At 32.0% G+C, this 15,230-nt stretch overlaps 2 protein-coding genes and 1 long non-coding RNA gene across 4 annotated transcripts; 1 reads left to right on the top strand and 2 right to left on the bottom strand.

The window, feature by feature from the left end:
- The first annotated feature begins 2,826 nt into the window (after nt 1-2,826).
- On the top strand, nt 2,827-6,871 carry LOC148212763 (uncharacterized). Of its 2 annotated transcripts, none has more exons than XR_015789441.1 (2): nt 2,827-3,073; nt 6,298-6,871. It is a non-coding gene; the product is annotated as an uncharacterized LOC148212763 (long non-coding RNA). The 2 variants fall into 2 exon arrangements; XR_015789440.1 differs by lacking the exon at nt 2,827-3,073 and adding an exon at nt 4,427-5,229.
- Nucleotides 6,872-7,328: 457 nt separating this feature from the next.
- Nucleotides 7,329-9,520, bottom strand: LOC111017157 (methyl jasmonate esterase 1). The gene is made up of 3 exons (XM_022292839.2): nt 8,914-9,520; nt 8,397-8,528; nt 7,329-7,763 (listed from the first exon to the last, which is right to left on the bottom strand). Exons 1-3 carry the CDS (start codon nt 9,355-9,357, stop codon nt 7,479-7,481), a joined length of 861 nt encoding a protein of 286 aa, XP_022148531.1. The 5' UTR covers nt 9,358-9,520; the 3' UTR covers nt 7,329-7,478.
- Nucleotides 9,521-12,052: 2,532 nt separating this feature from the next.
- On the bottom strand, nt 12,053-13,263 carry MEE14 (maternal effect embryo arrest 14). Its single transcript, XM_022292846.2, has 3 exons — nt 12,962-13,263; nt 12,780-12,853; nt 12,053-12,580 (listed from the first exon to the last, which is right to left on the bottom strand). Exons 1-3 carry the CDS (start codon nt 13,170-13,172, stop codon nt 12,266-12,268), a joined length of 600 nt encoding a protein of 199 aa, XP_022148538.1. The 5' UTR covers nt 13,173-13,263; the 3' UTR covers nt 12,053-12,265.
- Between the last annotated feature and the right edge of the window lie 1,967 nt (nt 13,264-15,230).

Below are 15,230 nucleotides of genomic sequence, written 5' to 3'. Positions count from 1 at the left end.
ATTTTAAAAAATGAAAAGTTTGGACAAAATAGTTTTATAAATAAAATCCTTATGCGCCATATAAAGGAATATAGTTTCAGATTTTATTGTTTGCTTTTTAATTATTTTTACTAAAGTATTTTTAATACTAGGAAGAGCGTAGTAAGCGATGAAATACTTCTAAGAATTAAAAATAAGCATGCCGCTAGCATTCATCCTGACTTAGGATTGAACTCTCCCTGAGATTCAACAATCCAACGGTAAGATTGGAGCTCTACCAACTGAACTATATCCTTCGAGTTAAGTGGGACTTCTATAGTAAATTTTTTTTAGATATATCTAAATATTTAGACGATAGTTAATATATCATTGATTCAAATGTTGGATTATAGACGTAATTTCATTAATTAATTTTATCTTCAAACATACGCTCCCAACTTTGAAATTTAAAACCACTTAATTCATTAAACTCCTCGATATATATAAACATGTAACTGTCATCCTTTTGTTTTGCTTTGTTGGAGTTGGCCTTTTGTTTTTGTTGTGATTTATGGGATTTGCCTATACACTATGATTCTTTGTTGTCGAGAAATTTGTATTAGGGACCAAAAAATTTTACTTTTTCTAAAAGAACTCACTTGGTCGAGGGAGAAATTCAAATTCTATCTAAATATGGAATGATAGAAATTTCTTTTAATTTTAAATATAAAAATCCTATTCTCCGACTTCAACAAGTGTTAATTACTAGGTTAAAAAATATTATAAACTTTACGGGACTAAACTGTTACCTACTAATGTATAATTAGCACTAAATTATTACTAATTTAAAAATGGACCAAATCATTACTTCAAATATAGAACCAAAAGTATTTCAAATAAATTATATGGAAAAGTGTTACAACACACTATCTAATTTTTTATTTCGACAATTGCTCTTACCTGTACTCAAAATTCACTAAATCATTGTAATTAAACTTTACTATTATAACTTCGTTAACAATACTATTTAATTGCAACAATTTCATAAATTTAGGGTATAATTACGTCCATAGGTATAAGAACTCATCATATTTTTATGGTTGGGTTTGGTAGGGCTAAGTTTTAAATTAAATGTATTATATTACACTAAATCAACTCTTTTGTGAAAGTTAAGATAAGAGAAATTAAAGAAAGAGCATCTAGCTACTTAAATAAGTGGCCTATCCTAGATACTTTTTGATTTAATAATCTTGCTAAAGGTGTCACATCATTCAATTAATAAGTATAAACTTAAATATTATTTTGGTGACTTTTTAGTTTATTTTAGTTCATAATACTCTCCGAACATTTTATTTTGAGCCATGTATTTTCAATTTTTATTCATTTTAGTCTATATATTTTTGAAACATTTGTTGTGGTCTACCTTTAAAAAGTGATCATCATGATCTTTATTTACAAAATTTTAACACAAATTTTATACATAATGGAACTTTTTAATACACATTTATGGTCACGTTTCAAGAAATCTAGTGAATGAATTGTTATTTTAAGAATTATAATCAAAAGAAATGAAAATAAAAATGAAAGGATAAAAATGAGAATTTTTTAAAAATACAAAGTCCAAAAAGACGTTTAGAACAAAGACTAATTAAAATGGACAAAATTTGAAAAAATAGATACCAAAATCGAAAATATAATGATCGAAATAATATTTAAAACCTGCACTCACGCATGTAGTGGGGTATCAAAGTAAAATAAGTTTTACTAAAGGATTATGACAAAGTTATTGTAGAAGTAAATAAAATCATTGATTTCCTATATTATATTGTATGTCATATCATATCATATATAATAGAGCAAAAGCGAGCATAGCTCAACAGTAATTGACATATACCTCCAACCATGAGGTTGTAGGTTTAATCTCCCACCCTTATATGTACTAAAAAAAATCATATATTATAAAGTAACACATGCATATTTAACCACGGACGAAGGAAAAGCTTTCTTAAAGAAAGAAGTATGTTAATTATAAGAGAACTTTTAAAAAAAAATTAAAATAGAAAGACGTGTGCAACGAGAGAAACCTTTTTGTTTAGTAGAGGACAAAAAAAACAATATTGCAGGTGATTTTAAAGTTTCAGTACAACAAAATGTAGGGGTATAGAGATTTGTATGAGTGTAATTAGGTTAGATTAGGTCGATTTTTTACCAGAGAGAAAAATCGAACCAATTCGAATAAGTTCTATGCAAATTAGGTTTGGTCGATTTGATTTAATTATTTTCTTTTTAATAACAGGTTAGGGTTTCTATAAAAGATCACCAAATCAAATTTAGGAATGGAAAAACGTAAAAGTTCAAAAATGTAAAATGCCAAAATGTAAGACGCAAGGCTGTTGTGCATCTACCTTTGGATTGCTGACGCATGTGCCTAAAGAGAGAGTCGTCATGCTATTTAGATTGTCATCGCCACCGTGCCTGTGTCAAGAGAGAGGGGAGAGTTGCACAAGTAAGGTAAAAAGGCAACAAAGTTTGATTAAAATTGACCCATAACTCGACCACTGTCAGACTTGAATTGGTTCGGGTCGTGTTGGTAATTCCTTGCAAAAGAAGAAATTATATATCTTTACAGCTAAACTATACTTGTACAGACTAGAAGCGATTGAATGATACTAAACATTTTCGTTTCTATTCATAAATCTAGAATCCCTGGTGTCCATATAATTTCAACATATTACACAAAAATCTAAGAGAATAATATATGCCCTTATGGACAATATTGTTGAGCTAGTTGTGGACCCAATCTCATAATAAAGTTTGTCAATATTCCAAATATGATTCAAAAATGTATCTTTCTCCGACCTAAAAATTTAATACCCTCATCCTACAATTGAACCACCAGATACATATGAAATCTGGATAAGAATATGGATCCAATGCCTTATCTAACAATATATATTTAAAGAGACAGGCAGAGGAGAAGAACAATGTTCATAGAATAACTTGAGATTATTCTTTCATTTTGTTGAGATGACATGATCTTCCAAAGGTTGAAAATATGTGTGAAGTTCGTGAGAATGGTCGTCAAATTTATTACAGAGATGACAACCTCTCCCATGTCGGTCTCCTTCTCTTCTCTTTCAATTCGGCGAACTTCTTATTCTTTTGTTCCTTATTATGGAGTTGTATTGGTTGCTTAATTAAGACTTGATTATTTGTGTTTTTTTTTTTTCTGAGTTCAAGGATGACAGGATGGAGGATAGAAATATTGAATTTTGAGGAGGAAATAATGTCATCTTACCTATTGAAATATGCTTCTATTTACAATTTGTGTGTTTATATGTATAGTTTTTGTTTTGCTTATTAGTAGCTCTTGCTCTTGTTTCCTTCTTTTAGCCCTTGTGAAAAAGAAAAATATATATAAAATAATAAAAAAATTCTCTCTCTCACTTCCAAATCTTTCCAATTGTGTGGGTTGGGTTTTTCTTTTTTATATTTGTGTAAAAGAAGGTGGTGGGTGGCAGTTTAAGATTTTGAATATATAAATGGTTGGTGTAATTATAAATTTAATAACTAATTTTTTTCAGTTCAACAACAACTAAAGATTTCAACCTTCAACTTTTGATGGATAATATATAATATATAATTTTAATCCATCAACAAATTAATTTGATTTTGATTATTTGATTTTCAGTTATGTTGAAGCAAAAAACAATTATTTAAATAGTGTAAAAAAATTAATCTATAAACAATGTATTAGTCTCTTTAATGAATTCTGCTTTGTTTTAAGTTGTTTCAAATTCTAAAGTTAATTATTCAACTACTCTGGATATTGTATATGTTAATTTATTATTCACACTTTTTTTTCATTTCAAAAGTAATAAATGGTATATGAAAATTTAAAGAATCTTATTGGAAAAGTTTCTCACTAGTTTCTAAAATTTGGTTAGGAATTAGGATTTTAAAAAAAAATTAGTTAATTATTTACATGTATGATATCAATAGGTTGTAGGAACGAATTTTTTTTAGTACAATATGTGAGGGTGCGGATCGAACTCACAACCTCTTAGGTGTAGAAATAAAATTAAATGGTGAACTCACCTCAAATTTTGTAATTTCATCTATCCTCTGCAACCTCATCAATCTCATTTTCTTACATGGCCTCATTTATTTATTATAATTAGTTTACAACTTGTATTCTTTCTTTCTCATCTATAGCTGAGATTTTTAATTTTTTAATTTTTTAATTTACTTTGGTATTATTAATTATCAATAAATTTTAAAATGTAATTTATTATTATTAAATATTAGAATAATTATATTTTATTAAATAACGAGAAATTATTTTAGTTGATGTAATTTTATTTTAATTAATTATTATTTATTAATATTAAATAAATTGTTATAATAAAAATTATTTACTATCGGTCAAATAGTAATCAAATAAATTAAAAATTGTTGATATTTTAATTAAAAAAATATCACATTAATGTCTCTATAATTACCTAGAAAAAGAAACGGGTATAATAGTTATAAATCTAATTCATGTTCCGATTCTAGACCGTTTTAGTAAATAATATCAAAGAATTTCTGATTTCGAGATTTCAAAAAATTATTGGTAAGCAACATCAAATGAATAACATTTTCATTCCGATTGATTTTTATTTCAATTTGTAATAGGTAAACAGAGTCTTAGTTCATCTGAGAGAAAAATAGTTACTATCTACCAAATTTTAGAAGCTTTCCTTTGTGACTTAATTTTAACTATGGTGTAAATTTGGTTATCAACTAATTTTTACATTGATCATGAAAAACGATAGAATTAAAAACAATGTTTAAAATGTAAGAGATTGGATTGAGACTATTTAAATTATAAGGACTAAGTAAAAGAAATACAAACGGTGTGTTTGTGTGATAAAATGGATTGAGATCAAATCTGGGTAAGTTATGACAGAGGGAAGAGCTTGAAATACAAGGAAAGACCTACACAAGAGAGGCGGCTCAAGTCAGTATAAACTCGACTTTAATATAGAGTCCGAGAAAGAATGTCGTCCCTGATGCGGAAATGAGGCCCTCTATTTATAGGTTGAATACTTTACAAACCATCTGACAAGCGGTTATTAGTATCCCCAAAGGTCGGTAATGTCGGGTGCTTAAGGTCGAACCCGAGTGATATCTTTGTTGTAGGAAAGCATCGCTGAAGTGTTGTCCGGATAAGTATAGAAGAGAGATGCTACTCATATAAGACCTCATTCTTCCGACCTTTCATCATCCGTAAGACTATTTTTCTATCCAACAGATTAAAATATATGTCAATGAATTTGTTGAATCTGCCCCTCATACGGCTAATTAACTAATTCACTTTTTTTTTCTATTTTTAAGAATAAGCGTTTTCATTAACCGTTTCTGTCTCTATTTTTTTTTTTTTTTTCACTTTTCAAAGACTCTGGAAAAGTTTAACCTAATTTTTTAAGGGGAAAAAAAACAGTTTGATTTTTTAAATCATTTATTTTAGTTTCTACAATTTGATTAGGAAGTGTGATTTAGAAAAGGGAAAAAAAAATTAGAAATGGGATTACAAAGATAAAGAAAACCGTTAGATGTCCTTATCATTACCTATATAATTAACTTAAACTTTTTTATTAGAAAACGCCAAAATAAATTCAAATCATTGACATTAGCTTATTAACAAAGCATCGGATAATTATTCAAAAAAAAAAGCATCAAATAATTAAAGGAAAACAAAAACGCTCAAATTTAATATGTAATTAAAAAAAGGCACAACTTTTAATTTCTTTAATTATACCAACATGAGTATGACTTTTCTTAATTTAGTGTCTTACATTAAGATGATGAATTATGTTCATGTCTTTTTATTATAATAAAGAGTTTGAACCTCCCATCGGAAGAAAACTAGTATATGCTAATTATTGTGCAGCTATGCTAGCTTACGTACTAATTGTACAAAGTTAATAAGAATTATTCAACAAGCAGATATCGAATAGTTGTTAAGCATAAAAAATATACGCATCTAGTAATATATACAAAACAATACATTTTGAAACTAAAATATATCCAACTCATTTTAAAGCATAAAAATGCATAATCTTATTGACTTTGAGTTTCCATTAGGTATAAAAATGATATATACTAAAAAAATAGTATATTGTCTTTAAAAAAAATAAATAATGACATGTCACTATATTCATTTTATGTCATATTTGTCTCTCGTATCTATATCCATACTTCTTAGATCTTAAGATTGAGTTTGAATTGGATTACACTATTTTTATAAAATTTCAAATTAAGCTATATTTGAATATACATATTTATTGGTCGTAGTTCACGTAGATGGCCCGAAAAGAGAAAAAGAGAAGAAAGGAGGTGTACAAGTGACTAAAAAGTTTAAGACTTTCTTTAGCGTGGGTGGTTGAGACATCAACAAGAGATACAAATACAATCCTACAACAATCATATGGAAATAACAGTAGAAATGTCCTTTGAAGGAGGACCCACTTCAATGAATAAAGTATCCTCCTTTGTCCTCTGGTGGAAGAAACATAATTTTTTAAAGGAAGAATCTCTCAGTTTCAAAGTTAAAATCTTTGAAGTTCAAAGCCCATCTCCTCTGGATAAGGAACTGAAATCATATCAGAGAGAGAAGAAGAAAAAGAAGAAGATGGTGGTGGTTCAGAAGGTGGGAATGTGTTTGAAGCTGCTGAAAATGGCTGTGAAATTTATAATAGCCATGGCTAGCTCAGTGGGCTCTGTTTTCATGGCGGTGCCTATGACATATTCTCCATTGCAGCTCCTTCCAGACCCAACTGTTCCTCTGGTTTTTTCCTATTTTGTTAGATGATAATGATACAGCCTTTTCTTGTTCATATATGTTTATATAAATTTCATTGTTTTGATATCTTTTTGTTCTGTTTATTCTGTTCTGTTCTTGGGATATATGTGTTTTTTTTTCTTTTTTGTAACTTTTTTCTGCTTCTGTTGCTCTCTCTTTTCTGGGTTCTGATCTTTCTGTTTCTAGCAGTTGTGAAAAGATTTGGTTTCCTTCTTTTTGGTTATAACATCACTAAGAATGGACCGAGGGAATGAGGATGAGGTATATGTTAAGAAGTTTTCGATGGAAGATTGAGGAGTATGAGCAGGGGTGCATATCGGTCGGTTGCTGTCGATTTTGGGTATAAACCGATGCCAGAAATTGATGGTTCGAATTCCACATATAACGACTTTTCGTTTGAATCGACCAACTGACCGTTGATTTTGTTGATTGGGTTGGGGTTGCTAAAGGGAGAAACTCTCTAGCTTGCTTGCCTTGCCTCTCTTATTCTCCTCACATATGTGTTACTTTTAACATTTCAATCTAAACACAACTCAACTTATTAAAACATATATAAATCAGTTGATTTGAGAGATGTAATGTTGGGTAAAACTACTCTAATGAAGTTCGTGATATCAAAAACGACATTAACAGTGGTTACTAAATAGAAACATAATTCGTCGTCTCGAGCCATCTAAGCATAATCTCGAGCAATGCGATGGAGTTTCTTGAAGAGATGGAATGGTTTGGACATCATCACCATATGATCTGATCCTCTAACTTCCACCACAGCAGTAGGAGGATTTCTTTTGATCACCCACCATTGGAACTTCTTGTTTATGATTCTATCATTCCCTGAAACCACAAAAACTCTCTTAACAGACCCATACCTCTCTACTGTCAGATTCAAATCCTTGCTCCATTGTTGTGTCCCAAACAAATGGGTTGGTCTCATCAATGTGTTGGCCAGTGTTAAGTCCTTCAACAGCAAACCAAAGTTGTAGATTTAGCACGTAAATTTAGCAAACCTCAACGTAAGTTAACTAGTTAAATATCAATATTCATGGTTCCACCTCAAAATCAATTAACAATAAAAGGAGTAGTTCACTTATATTATAAACCTTTTATTAGGCCCTTAAAAAAGTATACAAAGGATATCGGACACATTTCTTACCATTTCATTCTTAAAATTCATTGTGTATGTTGATATTTATATATAATATTGTAGTAAAACTTTTATTTGTTGCGGGGAGTTTGAATCATTGTTTTTTAAGTAACTAAAAAACACTGATTGAAACGTGAAATTCAGTGATCATTAGAAATAATTCACTGAAATTCTACTCCACAAAAAATACTAAAAATGAGGATCGGGCTATGATGGTACTTTTGACCAGAAGGTCAGAATATCGAATCTCCATCCTCATACTTTTTTTTAGTATAAGAAATTGAGAGTATGGAACTTTAAACTTCCAACCTCAAGGAAAGGAATAGATCCAATTGCTACCGAGGTATGCTCGAGTTCACTCCATCCTCACGCTTATTATAGGACATTCTAACTTTTTCATATCATAAATCCACCATCTAACCTTTCTTGAGATGGTGATTAAATTACCTCTTTGGGGCTATTGTTGTAGAGTTTTGAGGCCGAGAACAGTGGGCCGAATGTCAAAGTTGTTGGAGGGTTTCTCGGTCCATTACCATATGTATAGCGACTGTCTGGCCCAAAATCTACCCTCCGAAGCATCTGCAATAAAAGAAAAGGGACAAAAATATAGGTTAATTCGTCTTTTTACTTATTTATTTTTTTAATATATATCTAAACTTTTAAGATTGTACTAACAAAATATATATATATGTGTGTGTATAATTTTGATTTAAGATAGATTCAAGCATTAATTTTTTAGTACAAGAAGGAAAGAAGAGTAGATAGTTATTACAAGTAAATAAGACTTATGATTAAAATTCTAATTAATTAACGACACTAATTACCACGTTGTTCCGAATTCTATCGAGTCAATTTTTAAAACGTTTGCTGCACTACAACTTTTAAACTTTTAAAATGATATAAATATTTTTTAAACAAAAGACAAGTTTTTGTTAAGAGGGAATAATAAAATAATACCTATTACCTGTTGAAGAAGAAAAGAAACGTTGAGGGATGGGCCGGGCATAGCCGCAGCGACGAAAACAGCCACAGAAATTTTATCCGGAAAACTCTCCATCGCCTTCGAGATGCACAGCCCGCCCTGGCTGTGCCCTACCAGCACCACCTTCTCCTCCGCCGCCACCGCCGCCATCGCATCCCTCAGCGGCCCGACGTACTCCGAGAACGATCTCAGCCGCTCCGCCTCCCTCCGGTCGATCCCGGACCCCGCCATGTCCACCGCCGTCACCCGGTGCCCCGCCGACCGGAGCAGAGCCGCCACCTTGTACCACGACCACGCGCCGTGGCAGGCTCCGTGAACCAGGACGAAGTGGTGGCGCCGCGGCGCCGGATCTGATCGCGTTTTGGCTACTGAAGAACAGAGGAAGAGGAAGAGGAAGAGGAGGAGGAGGAGATTCAAATTCGGCATCGTTTTGAGTTATTATTATTATTTTTTTTTTGGGTTGTGAAATTAAATCTAATTTGCATGTATGGATTTTATTTTAAAGGTGTGAGGGGATACAGAAGTCAATTAGTCAAAAGGGGTTCAATTTAATTGGGACTTCGACAGAAATATCCAACTGTTCCTGTAATAACTATTATGCACTGTGAAATATCCAAGTGGATGGATCTTATCCTTCCAACAACATTCTGACGATTGGCCGAGCGAATAAGTCAACTTCAAAGTGGATTTGTTGTGAGACAGCGCGGAGAGCGTTAAGACCTAGAACTTCAGAACGTCAGTCAGTGATTGCGTAAGGCAGGCAAGTCCAGTCGAGCCGAGCCATAATATTCCACCACTTGACTAACCTTCCCAAAGGATGAACGATCTTGAAGAGCACCGAGAGCACCTATAGGCACAAACCACCAGACATTCTCCAACAAGACGCTGTAATTATCAGTCAGAATAGTTATTGGACCGTTATCAGAAGCCCTATCGAGAGTTCACCTATATAAACAGAAGTCCCCACACGTAAGGTACACGAAACTATATTATCTCTTGAGTATAGATTGAATAAGTATTGACTATAATGTCAGAATGCTAACTCTGTTTTGCATGTCCTGTGTACATTAGTATCCAAAATTCGAGCTTCACGAATGAGATTTAATCATTTACTATACGTAAATGTTGTTCCGTTATGGAACTACTAACTTGAGCCTAACTTGACTAAAAATAATAGACATAAATTAACAAAAAAATTATATTAGTGTGAGCAGATCATAGGTGTGCATATAGACATAAATATAATGTAGACCCATTAAAGAATAGACGTGTATGAAAGGTAGATCGGAAAGTATGTCATAAGTACTACTTTGGTTCATTTTAGTTCTTATATTTTCAAAACGTCTATTTTGATCTATTTATTTTTTATACTAGTTCATTTTATCAATGTACTTTTAAGAAAATGTGCTTTTAAGGAGTAATTATTTTAGTCCCTTTTTTTTTACAATTTTAACATAACACTCCACTAAGTATATTTGTGGAAATGTAACCATCAATTTTTATTAGACGGGGTATAAAATTCGTGTTAGAATTTTGCAAACATGACAAAAATGGTCGCTTTTTAACTTTACAAAGTTCAAAATAGACGTTTTAAAAGTATATAAATCAAAATGAACCTTTTGAAATTATAGAAACCAAAATCGAAACCACAATGACCAAAATAACTACAATCGGACTTAAACATACTTTAAATAATGTTTAAGTTAGATTAAAATTTTGGTTTATGATCTATGTTCCGTCTACCAAGTACGCAGTACTTTCAGAACTTTTTATAATTATAATTTTTAACTTCAATAATTAAAAGAATATATAAATTACTTTTGTTTTGTCATTGTTTTTGTTTTTGTTTTTTTTGGTTTGGAAGGTCTAATTCCCGCCCATATTTGTTTAACTTAAAAGCTCGAAAATGTCTTAAACTTATAAAGTAAATTGTTTGTATTAATTTTTTTTTATTTTGAATAGTTCTAATATTTTGAACCTTTCGCTTACATTTAATTTAAATGATCTTTTTCCTCCATTATTGTTGAATTTTGTAATTTACGAGAATGTCCACGGAGACTATCCTTCTCAGGGAAGACTCGGAGGGAGAAAATTGCTAACCTCTGCTTGTTAAATTAAGTCGACTTTGAAAATTATAATTCTACGATTGATAGCTAACAACTTGCTTTACGACAGTGACTTTTCTTCTTTTTTTTAGTAAAATGCTAATGACTCATTTGATAAATTTTTTTCCTTTCTTATTTTAATTCTATAAAAATAATTATGGTTGTCCATCGTTTCTCATAGAACTATTTATAAATTTATAAGACAACAAAATCAAGAAAATTTCTTCTTGTTTCTAGTTTTTTTTTTCTCTATAAACCAAGATAAAAACATTATTTATTTATTTTAAAAATGCATAACAAAGATAAAAAAAAATAGATACAGCATTAAAATTTTGAATACTAATTTGAAAAATTAACTTTTATATACAACTTTTACTTCTTTTTTATTCAAAAATAGACAATCGAAGCTAAATACTAGAGGTCCAAAGGTATTGGGACGAGGTGTAAGCACTGATATTTATTTATTACTATTTATTTTATATTTTTTTTAGTCAGGTGTAAGCATTGAATTGCTTGATAGCACAAAGACCTCCAACTTTTAACATTTTTTTTTATTAAAAAACTACAAATAAAGGAAAGCATAGATTTGATAATAGTTAATAACTTTAGTCTTTTGACTTTTAAAGTTGTGCCTATTTGATCTAAAAATCTCTCATAGGTACTTAAACGTCATGATAATGTTTATTGAACAATTTCTAATAAACTCTTGCCACTAAGCTTGACATCAGACAGTCACACAATTTTTAAATAATATATTAAAGAAACTAACTACAAAGTTGCACAGATTTATTAGACATGATTAAAAGTCCACGTTGCTACCAACACAACTATGAAAAATTAGGGCGATGGACAAATTTCAAAGCAAGGATCCCATGTTTAACCTAATGAATAATTAATCAAGAAGATGGACAAATTTCAAAGTCAGAATCTTTGAAATGTTTGCTTGAATCAAATTGAGCACGGATCATCCATACTTCTGCCTCGGTTAATAATATTATCATTTCAAAAGTCGATAATTCAATCTCAAATACTTAAAAAGTTGCTAGCAATTGTTTTTTTATATATAACACCCACACCAAACCGACATCAAACTACATATACAGAAGAAGGCTGTACCTCTAATCACTGATTTTATATAACAAATATTTACAGAGAAAATTCATTAACTCCGAATTCAATCTGCCAAAACTAAAACCTAGTTTCATGAAAAAAAGTTTGTTTGTTTGTGTTCAATCTGTTTCGTGATCGGGTGCAGGGGAATACCAAGCAGGGAATGTACCTTTGCTTCTCAGCAATCTCGTAAATGGCGAATCTGGCATTCTCGCTCGCTCTTCTTCTTCCATTTCCTCTGCGGATTTGGGCAATCCATCTGGTATTGGACAACCTGTCTCTCTTCCTTCCGCGCCGTTCAATGGCTTCGCAGCGTTGTTCTCGCTTCCCTTCCTCTTGTGTATGGCTGCGATGCCGTGTAAGCATCCGATTAGCGATTTCACGCCGCCCGCTTGGAGAATCAGTTTCTCCACTTCTTGTTTTGGCGAATCTTTCTGAACACACAGAAGGATAGGAAATTGAATCAAAACAATATCACGATTGAATCTCTTTTCCTCCTATCAATTAAATTTAAGTCTGGTGTCCAGAAGCCTTTCTTCAAAAAGTACACCAGATTCGGGGAAAAAAAATCATCAAACACGAAATAACAGAAAAACTCGCAGCAAAATTAATCGATGATCCACAGAAACTCACCTCAAGATCTTTAAGCTCGAAATACGCTTTCCAACAGCTATACGAGTCGTCTCCTTCCAACGTCGAACAATAATCTAAATCAATCCAAAGACGAAAAACTCGCAAAGATCATAAACACAAAAACTCCATACAGAAAACAACCGGTCCAAAAAATCGAGTTCCTCGAAAATAAGTAGCGAAACCTGCAAGCTCGCTTTCAGACTTCTCGATCAGAGGCGGCTCCTTGATGGCGCGGTCGAGCTTGGTCCGGCTGAAGGGCTCGAGCTTGGGAATATAAGCATGGCTTCTGGAAGAACAACGAACGGCAGAAGAGGAAGCGGATCCAGTCCGGCGAAGATCCGTAGCCTCGAGAAGAAACGGCGAAGAAATGGAACGGAGGATGAACGATTCCATCGTCGGGAAGTGTTGCAGAAATTGAAACAGAGGAATTTTGATGAGGAAGAAGTTGAAGAAAAAAGGGATAAGGATTAAGGATGAAGGATTGGATATTATTTTATTTATTGGAATTTAAATATCTTGGAGATCGTGACGTCGGATATTTCTGGAACAGAATCGTTTGTTTTGGACCGTTGGATCGGCGTGATGTGATTGGGTGGGAGTGGCTGACGTGGAGCGGATTGGAAGGGCTCATTGGACTTTTTCCTTTTTGGATTAAAAAAAAAAAGCGTAAGCGGTGGGCCCGGATCCGGTGCGGACATGGTATACGAGAAACGCGGCGATGGGGAGTTTTTGGGGACTGGTTCTATGGGCGCTGCACGCATCTCACATATGGTATCTTTGATTTATTCATTTAATTTTTTTTTTCCAAATGTAAATATATTAAATAGAAAAACGGAGTATCTCACCGCCTGATATCAAGTCACACCACTTAAAAAGATAAACATAAAATAAGAACACATAAAAGTAAATTAAGAACATAAATCTCGTACCGACATAAATGTAAGATTAGAATTCAAACAGCAGCTACCAAATTGGTAGTACAACGATAATAGACCTCAGCTTTCAAAGCGTATAAAAATATTCATTTAATTTTAATTATTTCGCGAATGAGATTAATATGTAATAGAAATATTGATAAAATTGATGGTAAAAAAATAAGGATTTCACAATTTAAAATGAGTTACAATGATAATATTTATATTACATCAATAATATTTTGTTTATAATTTTACGTTGATATTTTTATGCTAGAATATAAATATTGATTTACTTTTTATATCAATGTCGAGTATATGAATATGCAAAAATATTGACATATCAATAGGAATTTGATGTCAAAGCGAGGGTAATTGACATATACCTCAAACTAAGAGGTTGTGAGTTCGAATTCTCTCCCTAACATGTTGTGTTAAAAAAAATTGATATTATGTTATCACTTAATTCATGTCCTATCCGAATAGCATATAGATTTAAAAGCAATCGAAGGAGAATCCAACTCTTGAAATTTTCCTTTTTTTCCTTTTTCTTTTTTTTTTTGTCAGAATTTTCTTTCGTAGGTTACGTGAATCTCTAGTTGTATATAAAATGCAAACATGATGTTTGGTTTAATATTTTGAGGATCTTTTTAGTGTGGGCAAGATTAATTTTCATGATCTTTTTATTTGTGTATGATGAAGTTTCTTGAGAGGTAGATATAAAATGGCATAAATCAAATAATATCCATTATGAGTGTCTAGGGAACCTGACAACCGAACGGGTTGGGTCGGGTCTCAGGTTGACCTTTAAAAATCTCGGGTCAACTCGACCCGACCCGAGATTATATGTTTTTTTAATTATATATATATATATTACTAATAATCTAATATTAAATATATATAATAAATTATTAATTATTAATTAAAATCTTTTTTTAGATTCAATCTCATCTATCCATTTCATTAAATCTCAACCATTGATTTTAGAGTTTCAATTTCATCTCTCTCTCCCACATCTCTCTCTCCCAGTTTAGTTCCCATTTTTTCACTTTTCTAGATTCAATCTCCACGCCACCGTTGCTACTCAGTCTCAACCTCTAGTCGTTGCTGCCGCCTTGCTCCCGTCTCGACCTCTCATTGCCGCCGCTCCAGTCTCCACTTCTCGCTGTCACTGCCGCCGCTTTGGTATACTCTCTCTCAACGCCTTTTCAACTAACAACAAAACCTCTTGAACTATTAAAATTTCATCTCATTCTGCCAGTTTTTGACCCAAAAAAACTTCAACCCAGCAACCCAATCTGACCCAACCCGAATTTATTGGGTTGGGTTGGGTTGACCATCGTTTTACAACCCATCGATTCCGAAAATTCGAGTTGGTCCCAAAAATACCCAAAATCCAACCCGTGAACACCCCTAATATCCACTATAATTCAAATTAATTGAGGAGAAAATATTGGGATTTGGGAGGGTAGTCAACAAGAAAGTGTAAAATTAGTAGGATGAAGATAGGACGATATAAAAGTAGTAAATAAGATGG

This window comes from Momordica charantia (genome assembly GCF_013281855.1).
Source record: "Momordica charantia cultivar OHB3-1 chromosome 2 unlocalized genomic scaffold, Mcharantia_2.0 BLBB01000002.1, whole genome shotgun sequence".
NCBI lineage: Eukaryota > Viridiplantae > Streptophyta > Magnoliopsida > Cucurbitales > Cucurbitaceae > Momordica > Momordica charantia.
The sequence above is the reverse complement of the archived record's forward strand: the minus strand, read 5'-3'. Positions and strand labels throughout refer to the sequence as shown.

What these genes read in the sequence shown, in the direction of transcription:
- MEE14 (XM_022292846.2), bottom strand. Translation starts at nt 13,172, where the DNA reads ATGGAATCGTTCATCCTCCGTTCCATTTCTTCGCCGTTTCTTCTCGAG. An exon ending in GTCTGAAAGCGAGCTTGCAG is followed by an intron (nt 12,854 to 12,961) that starts GTTTCGCTACTT and finishes GGATTGATTTAG; the next exon opens with ATTATTGTTCGACGTTGGAA. An exon ending in TCGAGCTTAAAGATCTTGAG is followed by an intron (nt 12,581 to 12,779) that starts GTGAGTTTCTGT and finishes CTGTGTGTTCAG; the next exon opens with AAAGATTCGCCAAAACAAGA.
- LOC111017157 (XM_022292839.2), bottom strand. Translation starts at nt 9,357, where the DNA reads ATGCCGAATTTGAATCTCCTCCTCCTCCTCTTCCTCTTCCTCTTCCTC. An exon ending in TTTCTTTTCTTCTTCAACAG is followed by an intron (nt 8,529 to 8,913) that starts GTAATAGGTATT and finishes CTTTTATTGCAG; the next exon opens with ATGCTTCGGAGGGTAGATTT. An exon ending in ACAACAATAGCCCCAAAGAG is followed by an intron (nt 7,764 to 8,396) that starts GTAATTTAATCA and finishes TTGCTGTTGAAG; the next exon opens with GACTTAACACTGGCCAACAC.